The 19871-nt window shown below is 43.4% G+C and overlaps 1 protein-coding gene across 4 annotated transcripts; it reads left to right on the forward strand.

Annotated features, from left to right (window-relative positions):
* Positions 1-4112: 4112 nt before the first annotated feature.
* Positions 4113-19310, forward strand: C9H19orf47 (chromosome 9 C19orf47 homolog). 4 transcript variants are annotated; one of them, XM_063431076.1, is made up of 9 exons: positions 4113-4121; positions 7458-7494; positions 7669-7756; positions 8530-8644; positions 9164-9239; positions 9593-9727; positions 9839-9985; positions 16686-16756; positions 18023-19310. In XM_063431076.1, the coding sequence occupies exons 2-9, from the start codon at positions 7476-7478 to the stop codon at positions 18791-18793; spliced, it is 1422 nt and encodes a 473-aa protein (XP_063287146.1). In that variant the 5' UTR covers positions 4113-4121; positions 7458-7475; the 3' UTR covers positions 18794-19310. The 4 variants fall into 4 exon arrangements, with proteins under 4 accessions (XP_063287146.1, XP_063287145.1, XP_063287148.1 ...); XM_063431075.1 differs by lacking the exon at positions 4113-4121 and adding an exon at positions 6179-6304 and having other exon boundaries at positions 7461-7494; XM_063431078.1 differs by lacking the exon at positions 4113-4121 and having other exon boundaries at positions 7126-7494; positions 18023-18422; positions 18573-19310.
* Positions 19311-19871: the final 561 nt, after the last annotated feature.

Genomic DNA, 19871 nt, shown 5'->3' on the forward strand with positions numbered 1-19871 from the left:
CTAACTACCAACATGTTTCCAATACCTGGGAATATTCACAGATCGGCCGTTTCTGAATTCACAGGTTAGTAAATAAACCCTCACAGTGTGTTTTACTGAGGTGTATTGGTTTGTGGGGAGAATAATAATAATAATAAGTGGCAGTAATAAATATATATTGTAAAATGCTGCGGAGTTAGTTGGCGCTCTGATGAGCTGATTTAGCGAAATGTACGTCAGGGAGCAGGGGCTCTGCCACTTCTACCATATTTTCTTAAAGGATCACTATAGGCACCCACACCACTTCATCTCAATGAAGTGGTCTGGGTGTCAGGTCCATCTAGGATTAACCCTGCCTGCTGTAAACATAGCAGTTTCAGAGAAACTGCCATGTTTACCTATGGGTTAATCCAGCCTCTAGTGGCTGTCTCATTGACAGCCGCTAGAGGCGCTTCTCAATGATTTTCACAGTGAGAAGACGCCAGCGTCCATAGGAAAGCATTGAGAATGTTTTCCTATGGACTGACTGAATGCGCACGTGGCTCTTGCCGCGCATGCGCAGTCAGCCGATGATGTCGGAAGGAGGAGGAGAGTCCCCAGTGCCGAGGGAGCCTGGCGTTGGAGAAAGGTGAGTATTTAACCCGGCGAGAATGGGACCCTGAGGGTAGGGGCACCCTCAGGGCACTATAGTGGTCCTTTAAGTTTGTTACCCAGCACTTGAGAATGCATCCTAGGCTAATGTAGCAGGAAGGAATGGGTTAAGCCATGCAGAAACACTTTCCTGGACATTATGCAGGAGCAGCTATACAACACCCAGATAAATAAAAGGGGGAAACATCATGTTTGTAAGCAGATACAAATAACAGTGACAGAATAGTGCAACACAGACAGACAGTATATCACAAAGACAGTCATAGCTCCGCGCTGCAAAGTATAAAGGATTTGCAAGGGTACATCAAGTCAGCCAGAGAAAGGTTAGACAGGCCTTAGGGAAACGTAGGTAGGAAAAAGAGACAGGTAGAAGTAATGGAATAAACAGGGGAGAGGAAAGTAAAACAAACCCCTTAAAATCAAAATACAATTAAAGTAGCATAAGATAACATTCACAGCCACCCACTAAGAGCAGGAGGCAGTGGTACTCTGACCTGTACTGATGTGGAGCAGCAAAGAAAGAGGAAATAAATTATGTGTGGGGAGGGGAGTTTTATAGTAACTAACTTTTTTCTAATTGGTTGATTTTCTCTGTGTTAATGTGCTGCTGTGGAGTTCTAGTAAAGAGAGACTTAAGCAAATACTCGCCCCCTGTCATTAAAGGAACACTATAGTCACCTAAATTACTTTAACTAAATAAAGCAGTTTTAGTGTGTAGATCATTCCCCTGCAATTTCACTGCTCAATTCACTGTCATTTAGGAGTTAAATCACTTTGATTCTGTTTATGCAGCCCTAGCCACACCTCCCCTGGCTATGATTGACAGAGCCTGCATGAAAAAAAAACTGGTTTCACCTACAAACAGATGTAATTTACCTTAAATAATTGTATCTCAATCTCTAAATTGAACTTTAATCACATACAGGAGGCTCTTGCAGGGTCTAGCAAGCTATTAACATAGCAGGGGATAAGAAAATCTTAATTAAACAGAACTTGCAATAAAGAAAGCCTAAATAGGTCTCTCTTTACAGGAAGTGTTTATGGAAGGCTGTGCAAGTTACATGCAGGGAGGTGTGACTAGGGTTCATAAACAAAGGGATTTAACTCCTAAATGGCAGAGGATTGAGCAGTGAGGCTGCAGGGGCATGTTCTATACACCAAAACTGCTTCATTAAGCTAAAGTTGTTCAGGTGATTATAGTGTCCGTTTAATAAAATTAAGATTATAGGTACACTAAAGCTAGCATAATCTACAATTCATACTTCAACAACTGCAGCATTGCACTTTTACCCGAATCTCAGATAATTAAGTTACCGAGGACTTGACCATTTTATTAAACTAAGGGATAGACATTATACTGGACAGGGTTTTTTTATGGGTAAGGGGGCCCATGAAGGCACAGTACTGTTTCCCTGTACTCTCCTTTTTCCCTATCCCTGGAGCTGTAGGTACACGCGTAGGCAAGCCCCAATCCCCTATTACAACAAACATTTTGCTTTCTACCCCTCTTTACCCCCTATGTCGTCACTTCCTAATTTAATCTGATATCACTAAGCACCATACTTATCTCCTCATTCAATAGCAGGTAATCATACCACAGCCTCTGTATAATATTTATGTTACAAAAAGCAAGACTCACTAACTATCCTCGTTATTGATACAATTGCATCAATCACAGTGTGTTCACTTGCCACTTTATATTTAGTACTCTGTTACATTTACCAGATCAGGCTAACTGTACTAAGGGTAATGTGATTTCATATCACTATGATTGCAGGGAATGTGCCGAAGTAGTTTTGGTACCATGCTATACTGTAGGGAAGTCTATACCAAGAAAGCAATGCTTATCTACTAAACAACTACTTGTAACCATTATGTTTAACCATTATTACAGGCTAACAACTCAAGTATATCAGGCACCAGATTTTTTTCTTTGGAACCTATCTTATTCTAGATATTGGTGGAACAGGCTTAGCTGTTTTTAACGATTGATGTTTTGTTTTTTGTTTGTATATTTTTGTATATTTTTTCTTAGTTTTGGTACTTTTTCATTATTAATATTGTGTACATAGTACCAGGTGTTCAGTGTTTGTAGTATACTCTTGACACAGTCCTATTTTGGACTTTTTATTCGTATCACTTATTAAAAGTTAAGTCTAATTACAGATAATGTTTCATTCATACAGTATTCCATCTTATTTATTAGTTGTTGCATCCTCCTCTTTTGCTTTTTGTTTATTGTCTACACTGCGGGATTAATTGGCTCTGTATAAATAATAATAATAAATAATAATAATATGTAATTAATATAAATTGTAAAGCGCTGCAGGATTAATTGGCTCTATATAAATAATAATAATAATAATAATAATAATATGGGATTAATATATATTGTAAAGCGCTGAGGGATTAATTGGCTCTATATAAATAATAATAGTAATAATATGTAATTAATAGATATTGGGCTCAGTGCTGCAGAATTAGTTGGCGCTATATGAATAATAATAATAATAATAATAATATGTAATTAATAGATATTGGGCTCAGTGCTGCAGAGTTAGTTGGCGCTATATGAATAATAATAATATTAATAATAATATATAATAATAATAATATGTAATTAATATATATTGTAAAGCGCTGCGGAGTTAGTTGGCGCTATATAAATAATACTAATAATAATAATAATAATATATAATAATAATAATAATAATATGTAATTAATATATATTGTAAAGCGCTGCGGAGTTAGTTGGCGCTATATAAATAATACTACTAATAATAATATATAATAATAATAATATGTAATTAATATATATTGTAAAGTGCTGCAGAGTTAGTTGGCGCTATAATAATAATAATAATAATAATAATAATAATAATATATAAATAATAATTAATAATATGTAATTAATATATATTGTAAAGCGCTGCGGAGTTAGTTGGCTCTATATAAATAATAATAATAATAATAATGAATAATATGTAATTAATAGATATTGGGCTCAGTGTCGTCCATTACAGAATGCAGTCTGCTACAAAACCAAGATGGCTGCTCCATCACACTGTATTGTGTTTCCTGTGTTAGAAGTTGGAATGTCCCCCCAATATGTGTATTATTATTAAATAACTCGTGTAATAAATTAAACTTATTAATAAAAAGCTCAGCCTTCCATCGTGTTTACAGCCAGGCCCCGCCCCCTGCTGGGGAGGACGGAAACACAGCAGGGACTCCAATAAAATGGCGCCTGCCGACCCGCGCTCAGACCCGCTAGGAATCCCAACGCTTCTAATTACGTCACCACGCACTACCGTCACTTTGCCACACCCCCTGCTTGAAAGGACGTGGAACTACAATATCCGACATCCCCTGGGACAAGTAGGCGGGACGCTCGCCGCTATCGGCCAATCAGATGGGAGAATTCCAAGAAGCCGGAAGCCGATTGGAGGGTGAGGCTCGCCGGATGCAGTGAGTGAGTGAGTGGGGGGAGGTGAGTGCGGGAGCCTAGCAAGGATCCGGGGTGACGTGAGTAACTCTGTGACAGACAGACAGACATTTAAAGATACTGTGTGCGGGGATACAACAAGTACAACTTTATGTAAAGCCCTGAGTGGGGGTCAGTGAGTGTGAGGGGAGGAGAAGTGGGGTCAGTGAGGGGAAGAGGGGGGGTCAGTGAGGGGAAGAGGGGGGGTCAGTGAGTGTGAGGGGGGTCAGTTAGTGTGAGGGGAGGGGGTCAGTGAGTGTGAGGGGAGGAGGATGGGGGTCAGTGAGTGTGAGGGGAGGAGGAAGGGGGTCAGTGAGGGGAGGAGAAGTGGGGTCAGTGAGTGTGAGGGGGGTCAGTGAGGGGAGGAGAAGTGGGGTCAGTGAGTGTGAGGGGAGGAGAAGTGGGGTCAGTGAGTGTGAGGGGAGGAGAAGTGGGGTCAGTGAGTGTGAGGGTGGTCAGTGAGGGGAGGAGAAGTGGGGTCAGTGAGTGTGAGGGGGGGTCAGTGAGTGTGTGGGAAGGAGGAGGGGGGTCAGTGAGTGTGAGGGGGGGTCAGTGAGTGTGTGGGAAGGAGGAGGGGGGTCAGTGAGTGTGAGGGGGGGTCAGTGAGTGTGTGGGAAGGAGGAGGGGGGTCAGTGAGTGTGAGGGGGGGTCAGTGAGTGTGTGGGAAGGAGGAGGGGGGTCAGTGAGTGTGAGGGGGGGTCAGTGAGTGTGTGGGAAGGAGGAGGGGGGGTCAGTGAGTGTGTGAGGAGGGGGATCACTGAGTGTGTGTGTGGGAGGAGGGGGTGGTCACTGAGTGTGTGTGTGGGAGGAGGGGGTGGTCACTGAGTGTGTGTGTGGGAGGAGAGGGTGGTCACTGAGTGTGTGTGTGTGTGGGAGGAGGGGGTGGTCACTGATTGTGTGAGGTTTGGCTCCGAGTGTGGCAGCTTTTCTCTGCACTCTCTGGGTATGTAATGAAAAGGACCTCATCCACACCATTTCAATGGACACATATCTCTACAAATAGGAGTCCTTCAACAATAGTGCTGAATCTGAGGGGGGAGGCAAAATAACCAGGAATCCTACAGCAATATATACTGCAGGACTTTAACCCCTTAAGGACCAAACTTCTGGAATAAAATGGAATCGTGACATGTCACACATGTCATGTGTCCTTAACCCCTTAAGGACACATGACATGTGTGACATGTCATGATTCCCTTTTATAACCCCTTAAGGACACATGATATTCCCTTTTTTAACCCCTTAAGGACACATGACATGTGTGACATGTCATGATTCCCTTTTATTCCAGAAGTTTGGTCCTTAAGGGGTTAGTTAAATGGTGTCCAGGGAAATGTGGATATTGTAACCCTAGTCAGATCCACAGTCCATGTTTTTTGTTTTTTTTTATTAATACTGTACAGAACTCTTACTGAAGCCAGTGTCAGAGCTCAGATAACTTTCTTAAAAGTTTAGAGACAGTAATTTGGTAGTTTGAGCAAAATAACTGAAATCCGTTCAAATTGATGCTCATTAGACAGATTGGTTTTGAGATATATCGAATAGTTTGAACCTGTTAAGGCAGTTATCAGATTTCCCAGTAAGCTATAAGAGAATGTTAAGGTTTCTTTTTTTCAGGCTAATTTGCATTGTCAAAGGATAGAAATGGGCTTTTGATGTCCGTGTTCTGTGCAGTCAGCAAGTGTTTTCGCACTATGTTCACCTGGTGTCCATGAGGCTCGGAAATGGGGAGTTTTTTTACAGCATTGTAGTCTTTTTGCCAAAACACCCAACAAATTGTTATGAAAAGTCACTTATTGAGTTTTAATTCTTTACTTCTGGTGGTGTCACGGTAATAAACACACACTATGGAGAAAACAATGAACAATGTCGTGTTCTGTACTACTGTATCTGTATGTTAATTAGCAGGTAATTTAATTAACATACAGTATTTACCTTTTAACATAAATGTGAGTGTCTGTCTTCCCACCCAGATATGTAAACGTGGCTTCCACAGATATGTAAATGTGGGGGTCTTACAAGGTAATCAGCAGCCAGTGAATGAGGGGTTAGTGTTTGCAAAGATACATTATCTCAGTCCCTGATACCAAGCAGTTTAGTTTGGTCTCCTACACATGTGGATTGCTTGTATATGAAGGTTTGTGGAGAGATTTGGGAAGCAGTTACTTGTCTGATCTTTTAAGTGGTAAGTGTTGTGTTTGGTGACTGTTTTTGTTTAGAATTCTGTGAGTTATTTGTTTTGCTGATTGTTTTTATATAAATGTTGTCTTATTGGGTTTAATAGCTAGGTTGGTTTCATCCAGTAATCCAGTAATGTGGGCTGGTTTCATCCAGTAATCTGTTATAGGTTTGATTTTTAGTTCTGTGTGGTGACTTTACATTCAGAGTTTTTCTTATATATTGTGTGATACAATATGCTGCTTGTTTTGCATAATATAGAACTAGTTAAGCTGTGTGTGTTTTTACTAGTCGCTTTTAATCCTGTAATAGGAATGAGAGACCCGATGTCCGTAATGGCTAATATCAGTTCTGTGCACAGAATGTCCTTCGTTGGCTGAGACCGTAACACGGCGATTTTATAAATACATAAATCATCAGAAACTTGTATTCCCGTGTTCAGGATCAAGAAGGGCTAGGGATTTGGCTGCTGTGTTGCCGAATAGCTAAAGCACTGCGGTTTTATATGAATAAAGATTTCATATGGAGACCTTTAAAACACTGGCTTGTGTTATGTCTGATATAAAATAGTGTATAGTTATATCGTACTGTTGGGATTTGTACGGGTTACAATGTGGTTTTACTAAATGACTGTAAATTAGGGAGACTTTTCAGCTTTTTCCTGCATAACTCCAGTATTTATACTTTAAATTAATTACATAATTCATTAAAGCTACCTTGAAATAAAATTTCTAACTCCGTTGAAACATTTCAGAATAGTTTTTTATTATTTATATATTATACACCCTCAGCATGTGAGATTAGGTGCCTCTTGCATACAGTCATCTTCTGATTTCAGCCCTAAATAGCCTGTCTCCATGCTGCAGGGTGTGTGTTTGTTCATGGGCTATTTTTGGGCTGAGCAGCTGTCTTGTCTTGTAACCTCTTTAGGTGCATTTTCTTGGCACATTATACCCGCAGCTTGCTTGTTCCTAGTTTCTGAACCAATTATTTATTATGCTTCACAATCCAACAATAATCACCCTTGTCTTGCTGTGACGTTTTAATACTGACGATAGACATCCGTACCTTGCTACTTGTGGGAATCTCTTTAGATTCATGGATATTGGCAGAGAGAGAATTGTTTAACTACCTGGTTTCTAATGTCTTGTGTTTGCTTTGCAGGAGTCTGAGGATCCTATCATGGCGTCTGTAACGTTAGGTAAGATTTTCCTTAGATTGATGGCATTCTGACCTGGAGTCTGTCCTACTGTACTGCATAAATATACTCTATTTCCTGTGTAATGAACCAGCAGAACTTTTATTTGAAGTCTTCCCTCTCTCTACTTGTTTGGTTAGTGGAACAGTTATAAAACTGGTGTTTATTTTATTTTAGCCACATCAGAATGGATTGGCTTCTTCAAGGAAGCTGGAATTCCTGCTGGGCCAGCTGTCAACTACGCTGTTTCATTTGTGGATAACAGGTGAGAGTGATGGGAGTCACTGTTACACCCAAAACAGGAGAGGTTTGTAAGGGTGGAGATGGGAATGGAGTCAGTCATTTACATAAATTCCTAGTTTATTTTTGGTTCCATGGGACTTGCTGCTCTACGATGCATATCTGAGTTATGTTGGAGGGTCCTGCATTATACACGATAGGTTCTAGTGGGGCTGTGTGTGAACAGCAATTGTAGAGCAGTCACCATGGAAACCAGTAGACTGTTCACTACGATTGCTTCAGTTAAAAATCCTGATCCAGAATCACTATTGAGAAATAACTTTGCATGCGTCTGTGTTTACTGTACAGACGTCTTAACATACATGTATTCCTGGCACTATAGGTGTGATAACACTGGTAAGATCACTGGCCCTCTTGTCTCCCGTAAAGTTGATTTTACTCACTTTTTTTCCAGCGCCGCAGGGTCCTCTCGCATCTGGCCCTGCCTCTCGCTGCTTCCTTGGCTGAGAATATAACATTTGACTATCTTCACCAACCTATAAGAAAATATTGAGACCATTGCGCATGCGTAGCAAAATACAGCGCTGTGCCAATCCGCATCTCCTCATAGAGATGGTTAAAGTATTGAGGATCTGATAGTAACACGATGTGCAGACCTGTAGTGTAGTCTGCTGGGAACCCTGTGATGGTTACATTTGGTGACCTATTATTATTGGAAGGTGTCGGGGATAGTTGTGTACAAATAATTGAGAAAATATTTTAGCAATGACATGATAATAAGAAACATTGTCCTTACAGGATTCAGAAAAACATGCTGATGGACCTGAATAAAGACATCATTAACGAGTTGGGGATTACCGCCGTTGGGGACGTCATAGCGATCCTGAAACATGCCAAGGTCGTTCACAGACAGGTATGGAATCGCACCAGCAATGCAAGGTGTCGGGCACAATCCCCACTGATGTTCCATCCCCTCCACCTTGGGTCTATTGCTGGGCTGATTAGAGTTTATATATTTCCTTTCTGTTTTCTGCCCCATGCTATGTACAAACAATAATTAGTTCTTTTGGTTATTCACATTTTCTGTCTATAATGAACCCAACTTTGCTTTACTGGTATGACTGATGTTAGTGATTTTAGTTAATTAAGGAGATGCTGAATAATACATCTGATAGATAACCTGATGGATTCATGAAAGGACCTCTTAGTAGAGTTAGTTTCAGCAAACTGAAGGGGACACTATAGGCACCGGGACACTATAGGCACCCAGACACTATAGGTTCCCTTTAATGGCATTAGAATCCAGCCCCAGGCTGAATTTTGAATGTTTGTGATATAATGTTTCTCCCTGCACTCTCTTGCAGGAGTTGGTAGTAACTAAGATGGATTGTGTTTTATTTACATTTCATGTCCTGCTCTCTCTCTTTCTTAGGATATCTGCAAAGCTCTGACAGAACCCCAGAATCAGAACACCATGCAGGCAGAACTACGGCGCAACGCAAACAGCCGTAAGTACCTGGTTATAAGACTTTTACCGTGTGTTCATTCCACCACAATATAGCTCTCTTTCTCTTAAAGCACTCATACATTCTATATAAATATAAAAAGCGATACAAATGTCATTGGAATATTTTGAAACCTTAATTTTTTTGTGTGAGATGGTCCTTGTTGGTGCATATCTGTTATATAAGGCTTCTTTGTATAGAAAGATGATATTTAAAATTTTGGTTGTCAGTTACCCGCTCCTGTGGTCCTGAATTAAAATATAGAGCAAGATGGGTTTGAAGAGTTATCTTGCCTTCGGTTTACAGATGTCTTGTACGGTGCATGATTTGCCTTGGTGTTCTTTCTTTATTTCCAGCGGCTACAAGAATGATCGCCAACAGCCTGAGCCGGGACTCTCCACCATCTACACCGGCCCGCAGGCCTGACACTAGTACATCCAAAATCTCAGTCACTGTGTCTAATAAGGGGGCTTTGAAAACTTCACAAGCAGGTAACATACATGGTGGTTTTCCTTGACAGTAAAGCTCAACATTCAACTACATTTTAAGCTGTTTATTTACAGCTTCCTTTCTCCTTACTTTTCTGTCCTCTTCCTTCACAGCTGACCCTCCTTCTGCGGACGACGGCTCCGAGGTGCAGGTAAAACGCCGCAGGGTGACTGCAGAAATGGAAGGAAAGTATGTAGTTAACATGCCCAAAGGGACCACACCACGCACCAAGAAAATCTTGGAGGAGCAGTCAGCAAAAGGTCAGTCCCTCCCAGGGTCACAGCGTACTAATGACAGTGACATGTTTAATGGTCGGTCCCTCCCAGGGTCACAGTGTTCTAATGACAGTGACATGTTTAATGGTCAGTCCCTCCCAGGGTCACAGCGTACTAATGACAGTGACATTTTTAATGGTCAGTCTCTCCCAGGTTCACAGTGTACTAATGACAGTGACATGTTTAATGGTCAGTCCCTCCCAGGGTCACAGTGTACTAATGACAGTGACATGTTTAATGGTCAGTCCCTCCCAGGGTCACAGTGTTCCAATGACAGTGACATGTTTAATGGTCAGTCCCTCCCAGGGTCACAGTGTACCAATGACAGTGACATGTTTAACCCCTTAAGGACACATGACGTGTGTGACACGTCATGATTCCCTTTTATTCCAGAAGTTTGGTCCTTAAGGGGTTAATGGTCAGTCCCTCCCAGGGTCACAGTGTACTAATGACAGTGACATTTTTAATGGTCAGTCCCTCCCAGGGTCACAGTGTACTAATGACAGTGACATGTTTAATGGTCAGTCCCTCCCAGGGTCACAGTGTACTAATGACAGTGACATGTTTAATGGTCAGTCCCTCCCAGGGTCACAGTGTACTAATGACAGTGACATGTTTAATGGTCAGTCCCTCCCAGGGTCACAGTGTACTAATGACAGTGACATGTTTAATGGTCAGTCCCTCCCAGGGTCACAGTGTTCTAATGACAGTGACATGTTTAATGGTCAGTCCCTCCCAGGGTCACAGTGTACTAATGACAGTGACATGTTTAATGGTCAGTCCCTCCCAGGGTCACAGTGTACTAATGACAGTGACATGTTTAATGGTCGGTCCCTCCCAGGGTTACAGTGTACTAATGACAGTAACATGTTTAATGGTCAGTCCCTCCCAGGGTCACAGCGTACTAATGACAGTGACATGTTTAATGGTCAGTCCCTCCCAGGGTCACAGTGTTCTAATGACAGTGACATGTTTAATGGTCAGTCCCTCCCAGGGTCACAGTGTACTAATGACAGTGACATGTTTAATGGTCAGTCCCTCCCAGGGTCACAGTGTACTAATGACAGTGACATGTTTAATGGTCAGTCCCTCTCAGGGTCACAGTGTACTAATGACAGTGACATGTTTAATGGTCAGTCCCTCCCAGGGTCACAGTGTACTAATGACAGTGACATGTTTAATGGTCAGTCCCTCCCAGGGTCACAGTGTACTAATGGCAGTGACATGTTTAATGGTCAGTCCCTCCCAGGGTCACAGTGTACTAATGACAGTGACATGTTTAATGGTCAGTCCCTCCCAGGGTCACAGCGTACTAATGACAGTGACATGTTTAATGGTCAGTCCCTCCCAGGGTCACAGTGTACTAATGACAGTGACATGTTTAATGGTCAGTCCGTCCCAGGGTCACAGTGTACTAATGACAGTGACATGTTTAATGGTCAGTCCCTCCCAGGGTCACAGTGTACTAATGACAGTGACATGTTTAATGGTCAGTCCCTCCCAGGGTCATAGTGTACTAATGACAGTGACATGTTTAATGGTCAGTCCCTCCCAGGGTCATAGTGTACTAATGACAGTGACATGTTTAATGGTCGGTCCCTCCCAGGGTCACAGTGTACTAATGACAGTGACATGTTTAATGGTCAGCCCCTCCCAGGGTCATAGTGTACTAATGACAGTGACATGTTTAATGGTCGGTCCCTCCCAGGGTCACAGTGTACTAATGACAGTGACATGTTTAATGGTCAGCCCCTCCCAGGGTCATAGTGTACTAATGACAGTGACATGTTTAATGGTCGGTCCCTCCCAGGGTCACAGTGTACTAATGACAGTGACATGTTTAATGGTCAGTCCCTCCCAGGGTCACAGTGTACTAATGACAGTGACATGTTTAATGGTCAGCCCCTCCCAGGGTCATAGTGTACTAATGACAGTGACATGTTTAATGGTCAGTCCCTCCCAGGGTCACAGCGTACTAATGACAGTGACATGTTTAATGGTCAGTCCCTCCCAGGGTCACAGTGTACTAATGACAGTGACATGTTTAATGGTCAGTCCCTCCCAGGGTCATAGTGTACTAATGACAGTGACATGTTTAATGGTCGGTCCCTCCCAGGGTCATAGTGTACTAATGACAGTGACATGTTTAATGGTCGGTCCCTCCCAGGGTCATAGTGTACTAATGACAGTGACATGTTTAATGGTCGGTCCCTCCCAGGGTCATAGTGTACTAATGACAGTGACATGTTTAATGGTCAGTCCCTCCCAGGGTCACAGTGTACTAATGACAGTGACATGTTTAATGGTCAGTCCCTCCCAGGGTCATAGTGTACTAATGACAGTGACATGTTTAATGGTCGGTCCCTCCCAGGGTCATAGTGTACTAATGACAGTGACATGTTTAATGGTCGGTCCCTCCCAGGGTCATAGTGTACTAATGACAGTGACATGTTTAATGGTCAGTCCCTCCCAGGGTCACAGCGTACTAATGACAGTGACATGTTTAATGGTCGGTCCCTCCCAGGGTCACAGTGTTCTAATGACAGTGACATGTTTAATGGTCAGTCCCTCCCAGGGTCACAGCGTACTAATGACAGTGACATTTTTAATGGTCAGTCTCTCCCAGGTTCACAGTGTACTAATGACAGTGACATGTTTAATGGTCAGTCCCTCCCAGGGTCACAGTGTACTAATGACAGTGACATGTTTAATGGTCAGTCCCTCCCAGGGTCACAGTGTTCCAATGACAGTGACATGTTTAATGGTCAGTCCCTCCCAGGGTCACAGTGTACCAATGACAGTGACATGTTTAACCCCTTAAGGACACATGACGTGTGTGACACGTCATGATTCCCTTTTATTCCAGAAGTTTGGTCCTTAAGGGGTTAATGGTCAGTCCCTCCCAGGGTCACAGTGTACTAATGACAGTGACATGTTTAATGGTCGGTCCCTCCCAGGGTTACAGTGTACTAATGACAGTAACATGTTTAATGGTCAGTCCCTCCCAGGGTCACAGCGTACTAATGACAGTGACATGTTTAATGGTCAGTCCCTCCCAGGGTCACAGTGTTCTAATGACAGTGACATGTTTAATGGTCAGTCCCTCCCAGGGTCACAGTGTACTAATGACAGTGACATGTTTAATGGTCAGTCCCTCCCAGGGTCACAGTGTACTAATGACAGTGACATGTTTAATGGTCAGTCCCTCTCAGGGTCACAGTGTACTAATGACAGTGACATGTTTAATGGTCAGTCCCTCCCAGGGTCACAGTGTACTAATGACAGTGACATGTTTAATGGTCAGTCCCTCCCAGGGTCACAGTGTACTAATGGCAGTGACATGTTTAATGGTCAGTCCCTCCCAGGGTCACAGTGTACTAATGACAGTGACATGTTTAATGGTCAGTCCCTCCCAGGGTCACAGTGTACTAATGACAGTGACATGTTTAATGGTCAGTCCGTCCCAGGGTCACAGTGTACTAATGACAGTGACATGTTTAATGGTCAGTCCCTCCCAGGGTCACAGTGTACTAATGACAGTGACATGTTTAATGGTCAGTCCCTCCCAGGGTCATAGTGTACTAATGACAGTGACATGTTTAATGGTCAGTCCCTCCCAGGGTCATAGTGTACTAATGACAGTGACATGTTTAATGGTCGGTCCCTCCCAGGGTCACAGTGTACTAATGACAGTGACATGTTTAATGGTCAGCCCCTCCCAGGGTCATAGTGTACTAATGACAGTGACATGTTTAATGGTCAGTCCCTCCCAGGGTCACAGTGTACTAATGACAGTGACATGTTTAATGGTCAGCCCCTCCCAGGGTCATAGTGTACTAATGACAGTGACATGTTTAATGGTCAGTCCCTCCCAGGGTCACAGCGTACTAATGACAGTGACATGTTTAATGGTCAGTCCCTCCCAGGGTCACAGTGTACTAATGACAGTGACATGTTTAATGGTCAGTCCCTCCCAGGGTCATAGTGTACTAATGACAGTGACATGTTTAATGGTCGGTCCCTCCCAGGGTCATAGTGTACTAATGACAGTGACATGTTTAATGGTCGGTCCCTCCCAGGGTCATAGTGTACTAATGACAGTGACATGTTTAATGGTCGGTCCCTCCCAGGGTCACAGTGTACTAATGACAGTGACATGTTTAATGGTCAGCCCCTCCCAGGGTCACAGTGTACTAATGACAGTGACATGTTTAATGGTCAGTCCCTCCCAGGGTCACAGTGTTCTAATGACAGTGACATGTTTAATGGTCAGTCCCTCCCAGGGTCACAGCGTACTAATGACAGTGACATGTTTAATGGTCAGTCCCTCCCAGGGTCACAGTGTACTAATGACAGTGACATGTTTAATGGTCAGTCCCTCCCAGGGTCACAGTATACTAATGACAGTGACATGTTTAATGGTCGCTCCCTCCCAGGGTCACAGTGTACTAATGACAGTGACATGTTTAATGGTCAGTCCCTCCCAGGGTCACAGTGTACTAATGACAGTGAAATGTTTAATGGTCAGTCCCTCCCAGGGTCACAGCGTACTAATGGCAGTGACATGTTTAATGGTCAGTCCCTCCCAGGGTCACAGTGTACTAATGGCAGTGACATGTTTAATGGTCGGTCCCTCCCAGGGTCACAGGGTACTAATGACAATGACATGTTTAATGGTCAGTCCCTCCCAGGGTCACAGTGTACTAATGACAGTGAAATGTTTAATGGTCGGTCCCTCCCAGGGTCACAGTGTACTAATGACAGTGACATGTTTAATGGTCAGTCCCTCCCAGGGTCACAGCGTACTAATGACAGTGACATGTTTAATGGTCAGTCCCTCCCAGGGTCACAGTGTACTAATGACAGTGACATGTTTAATGGTCAGTCCCTCCCAGGGTAATATTGTACTAATGACAGTGACATGTTTAATGGTCGGTCCCTCCCAGGGTCACAGTGTACTAATGACAGTGACATGTTTAATGGTCAGTCCCTCCCAGGGTAATATTGTACTAATGACAGTGACATGTTTAATGGTCAGTCCCTCCCAGGGTCACAGCGTACTAATGACAGTGACATGTTTAATGGTCGGTCCCTCCCAGGGTCACAGTGTACTAATGACAGTGACATGTTTAATGGTCGGTCCATCCCAGGGTCACAGTGTACTAATGACAGTGACATGTTTAATGGTCAGTCCCTCCCAGGGTCACAGTGTACTAATGACAGTGACATGTTTAATGGTCAGTCCCTCCCAGGGTCACAGTGTACTAATGACAGTGACATGTTTAATGGTCCGTCCCTCCCAGGGTCACAGTGTACTAATGACAGTGACATGTTTAATGGTCAGTCCCTCCCAGGGTCACAGCGTACTAATGACAGTGACATGTTTAATGGTCAGTCCCTCCCAGGGTCACAGTGTACTAATGACAGTGACATGTTTAATGGTCGGTCCCTCCCAGGGTCACAGTGTACTAATGACAGTGACATGTTTAATGGTCGGTCCCTCCCAGGGTCACAGTGTACCAATGACAGGGACATGTTTAATGGTCAGTCTCTCCCAGGGTCACAGTGTACTAATGACAGTGACATGTTTAATGGTCAGACCCTCCCAGGGTCACAGTGTACTAATGACAGTGACATGTTTAATGGTCAGTCCCTCCCAGGGTCACAGTGTACTAATGACAGTGACATGTTTAATGGTCGGTCCCTCCCAGGGTCACAGTGTACTAATGACAGTGACATGTTTAATGGTCGGTCCCTCCCAGGGTCACAGTGTACTAATGACAGTGACATGATTAATGGTCGGTCCCTCCCAGGGTCACAGCGTACTAATGACAGTGACATGTTTAATGGTCAGTCCCTCCCAGGGTCACAGTGTACTAATGACAGTGACATGTTTAATGGTCAGTCCCTCCCAGCGTCACAGTGTACTAATGACAGTGACATGTTTAATGGTCAGTCCCTCCCAGGGTCACAGCGTACTAATGACAGTGACATGTTTAATGGTCAGCCCCTCCCAGGGTCACAGTGTATTAATGACAGTGACATGTTTAATGGTCAGTCCCTCCCAGGGTCACAGTGTACTAATGACAGTGACATGTTTAATGATCAGTCCCTCCCAGGGTCACAGTGTACTAATGACAGTGACATGTTTAATGGTCAGCCCCTCCCAGGGTCACAGCGTACTAATGACAGTGACATGTTTAATGGTCAGTCCCTCCCAGGGTCACAGTGTACTAATGACAGTGACATGTTTAATGGTCAGTCCCTCCCTGGGTCACCGTGTACTAATGACAGTGACATGTTTAATGGTCAGTCCCTCCCAGGGTCACAGTGTACTAATGACAGTGACATGTTTAATGGTCAGTCCCTCCCAGGGTCACAGTGTACTAATGACAGTGACATGTTTAATGGTCAGTCCCTCCCAGGGTCACAGTGTTCTAATGACAGTGACATGTTTAATGGTCGGTCCCTCCCAGGGTCACAGTGTACTAATGGCAGTGACATGTTTAATGGTCGGTCCCTCCCAGGGCCACAGTGTACTAATGACAGTGACATGTTTAATGGTCAGTCCCTCCCAGGGTCACAGTGTACTAGTGATAGTGACATATTTTAAAGGTGACAGTGACCTGCTTACAGCTTTAACTGGTTTTATGAGATTAAATTGCATTTGATATTATTGTTCTAGGTTTTACAAGAACATCTGTGTTTGACAGACTGGGAGCTGAAAGCAAAGTTGATACAACTACAGGAAGCAAGGTCAGTACTATTTAGATAATAAACCCTTTACATTGTCCACAGTCTGTGATTTAAGTATGTGGCCCATCGTGATATTATGGGGACGCTGGGGTCGGATTATACACTGCATTCTCTTAGGTAGTGTAAAAGATGCGGTGCTAGGGCTGCATGGCAGATACACCCTTAACTGCATTTAAGAAAAGTTTAGGGGTCTTGAGACTTTTTTTTTTTTTAAATTCTTAAAGCCAGTCGGAAATGATTTAACTGGTGGTTTGTAATTCTTTGTGTAATGATTATTATGAGACTCTCTTGGCACAGACTGCTTTTCTGCATTGGCATGTTCAATATACAGGTTTAGCAGCGCTTTAAATTTCAAGAAATACACGTTTACCCGGTCCTCAAAAGTTACTAGCCACGGCAAGCCTAGAGAGGGAATGGCAAACTCACCAAATTTTTCGTTCTCTAGTGGCTAGTGGAAATTTTAAGTCCTGTGTTTAGTGTTTGATTTCTATTTAACTTAAGGTGGGGATATAGCCAGCTTTTAGTGTCATTAAAGGAATGCTCGCTATCAACCCTAAAGCAATAATTCATCTTGGTGAAATGCAAAGATTTAGGGATTAACAGCGTACCCTCTCTTACTTTATTAAAATGCATATTTCAAGAGAAATGCCCACTTTAAGAATGCTTTTAGTTCACTCCATTCCAGCGGTCATATGAGAGGGGACACTTCCTCGCATGATTTGAAGCAATTCATAATAAATTACTAAAGCTGGGATGACACGAAGGGGTGTGGGGTGATGTCAGACATTGAATTTGCACAGAATTCACATTAACCGCTTTGAATTCTTGTTCCAGGCTGGCGAATAATTCTGCTAGAGGTGTAGTCACACCTCCGGTAACAGAGGGGGTTACACTCCATATGTCCAGCGTTTCAACGCAAAACAGTGCGCATACAAACTTCAGGCACCATGATAACTTCAGTGGTCATGGTGCTTGGAGTTACCCGTTCATCACTGATGTTGCTAAAGGTGCCAGACTCTGTCTGCACCAGTAGGGAATGCCACGCAGGAGGTGGGGAATAGTTTAGCTTGTTCTGTGTTTATACCTGGAGGTAGGTGGGAAATGAGATGCGCTGTCATCTTACGGTCTCCAGCACCTGGGGCCATATCATCCTTGTTATACAGAACCAAGGGCTATGTAACAGCAAAAGAACTCCATTCGATTAAGAAATGTAATATTTAGGTTTATCTGCAATTACTTACGCTGTTCTCTCCTGTTTGCTCCTAGCCCACTGGCGTCTTTAGTCGTTTAGGAAATGCCTGTCAGGAAGAAGTGTTGGCTGAGAGTGATGAGGATGGCAGTGTTCTGCAGTATGAAGGTGTCCTTAAAAAGAAGACAACTCCTGTTATCAGAGAGCGGCTAGCTCCAGGGGTGACCATCAAGGCCAAAGCCACTAGCTCTGAACCAAAGCCTGCCATTACCACAGTGAGACGGCTGACCGCCAAACCCCCAGCCAGTGCTCCTGCCAAACTCTCCACTACAAAAAGTGCCCTGGCACACCGGCTGGGCACTATCCAGCAAATCGAACCCGAGGCTGAGAAAAGGAAAAAATCTACAGTAACCCCCCTGGCACACCGGCTGGGCACTATCCAGCAAATCGAACCCGAGGCTGAGAAAAGGAAAAAACCTACAGTAACCTCCCTGGCACACCGGCTGGGCACTATCCAGCAAATCGAACCCGAGGCTGAGAAAAGGAAAAAACCTACTGTAACCTCCCTGGCACACCGGCTGGGCACTGTCCAGCAAATAGAATCAGAGGCTAAGAAAAGGAAAACACCTACAGTAACCCCCCTGGCACAGCGCCTGGGGAAACTGCCTGCAGCAGCTCAGGATAGCCGTGTCAGTAGCACTAAACCCCCTACAGGGGCATTTAAAGTGACCATCAAGAGGACATTAGGGAGCACCAGGGTGAGCAGCACCTGTGACAGTAGCAGTGCCCAAATGGACAACACCGCCAATGTTAGTGTCTTCCAGCGGCTCGGGAGAAAGTCAGTATAAGAGCAAATTTTAAGGACTTGACCTACCAAATGTGGGGCATTACTGAGATAGTGGTGACCTCCACCTGCAGTTCTGCACTTGGGTCACTAGGATATTGCTACTTAAAGGGGTGCCCTACGTACCGTACCCAGTAACCTCTACAACGCAGTGTGGTCATAGTGCAGAGTTTGTCAGACTGTCAGCATTTAAAAAAATACCAGGGCTCTTCCAGCCTCTGCATTGGGTAATGCGCAATAGGCTGAGAGCACCAGAGAAACCCACCGTCCTTGGCCTATCTGTAGCAGACGGACAGACCCATGAATGTTAAAATGTAGGGAGCGATGCCGTGAGCTGCTCAGGCTTGGTGCCTTATTACAGATTAGTTTTCCAATCCAAACAATCATGTCTTGCGATGAAGTCTGCGGTTTTGGAAATCAAGCTGGCTTATTTTCTCCCTATTTATTAGCTTCTAGGAAAGTTTCTGCAGGCACTGTTGTGTTTTTTTTTTTTTTTTTTAATTAAATATTTTACTAAAACATATTGTGTCTTGGAATTCGTACAAAGTGTATATGTTAAACGTCAGTGTTCCTTTGCATCTTTGTCTGTCTATTGGGTTCCCTTACTTTAATTTTTATTTTTATTTGAAACCCAAGATGTACAACTAGCAAACAGCGCATTTTCTGTTTAGATTACTGCTCGGGGATGCTTAAATGGTTAAAATAGTGAAAATGTACACAATGGTTTATTCATTAATACAGAGTAATGTTTTAGATTATATTGTGCTTGGCATCAATGCTGAAATAGCATTTCTATCACATACAAATAATACAGCACAAGATTAACAGAAATGGTAAAATGTCAATGTTTATGGTGATTTGTTAAGTACTCGGTGGAGTTTTTGAGGGGAAATGTATATACATGGCTTGCAAAGAGAAACCGAATTTTACCAGTTACAATCGATTGCTAATCTTCACCCAGTATTGGGGAAACAAAGGAAACATTCACTGACAGGGGACCATATATGCCAACAACAATCCCTCCTTCGACCACAGAGGCAGCTGTACGTCAAAGTACCTGGAAGGGAATTAATGAACACATT

Source organism: Pelobates fuscus, chromosome 9 (assembly GCF_036172605.1).
Source record: "Pelobates fuscus isolate aPelFus1 chromosome 9, aPelFus1.pri, whole genome shotgun sequence".
Taxonomy (NCBI): domain Eukaryota; kingdom Metazoa; phylum Chordata; class Amphibia; order Anura; family Pelobatidae; genus Pelobates; species Pelobates fuscus.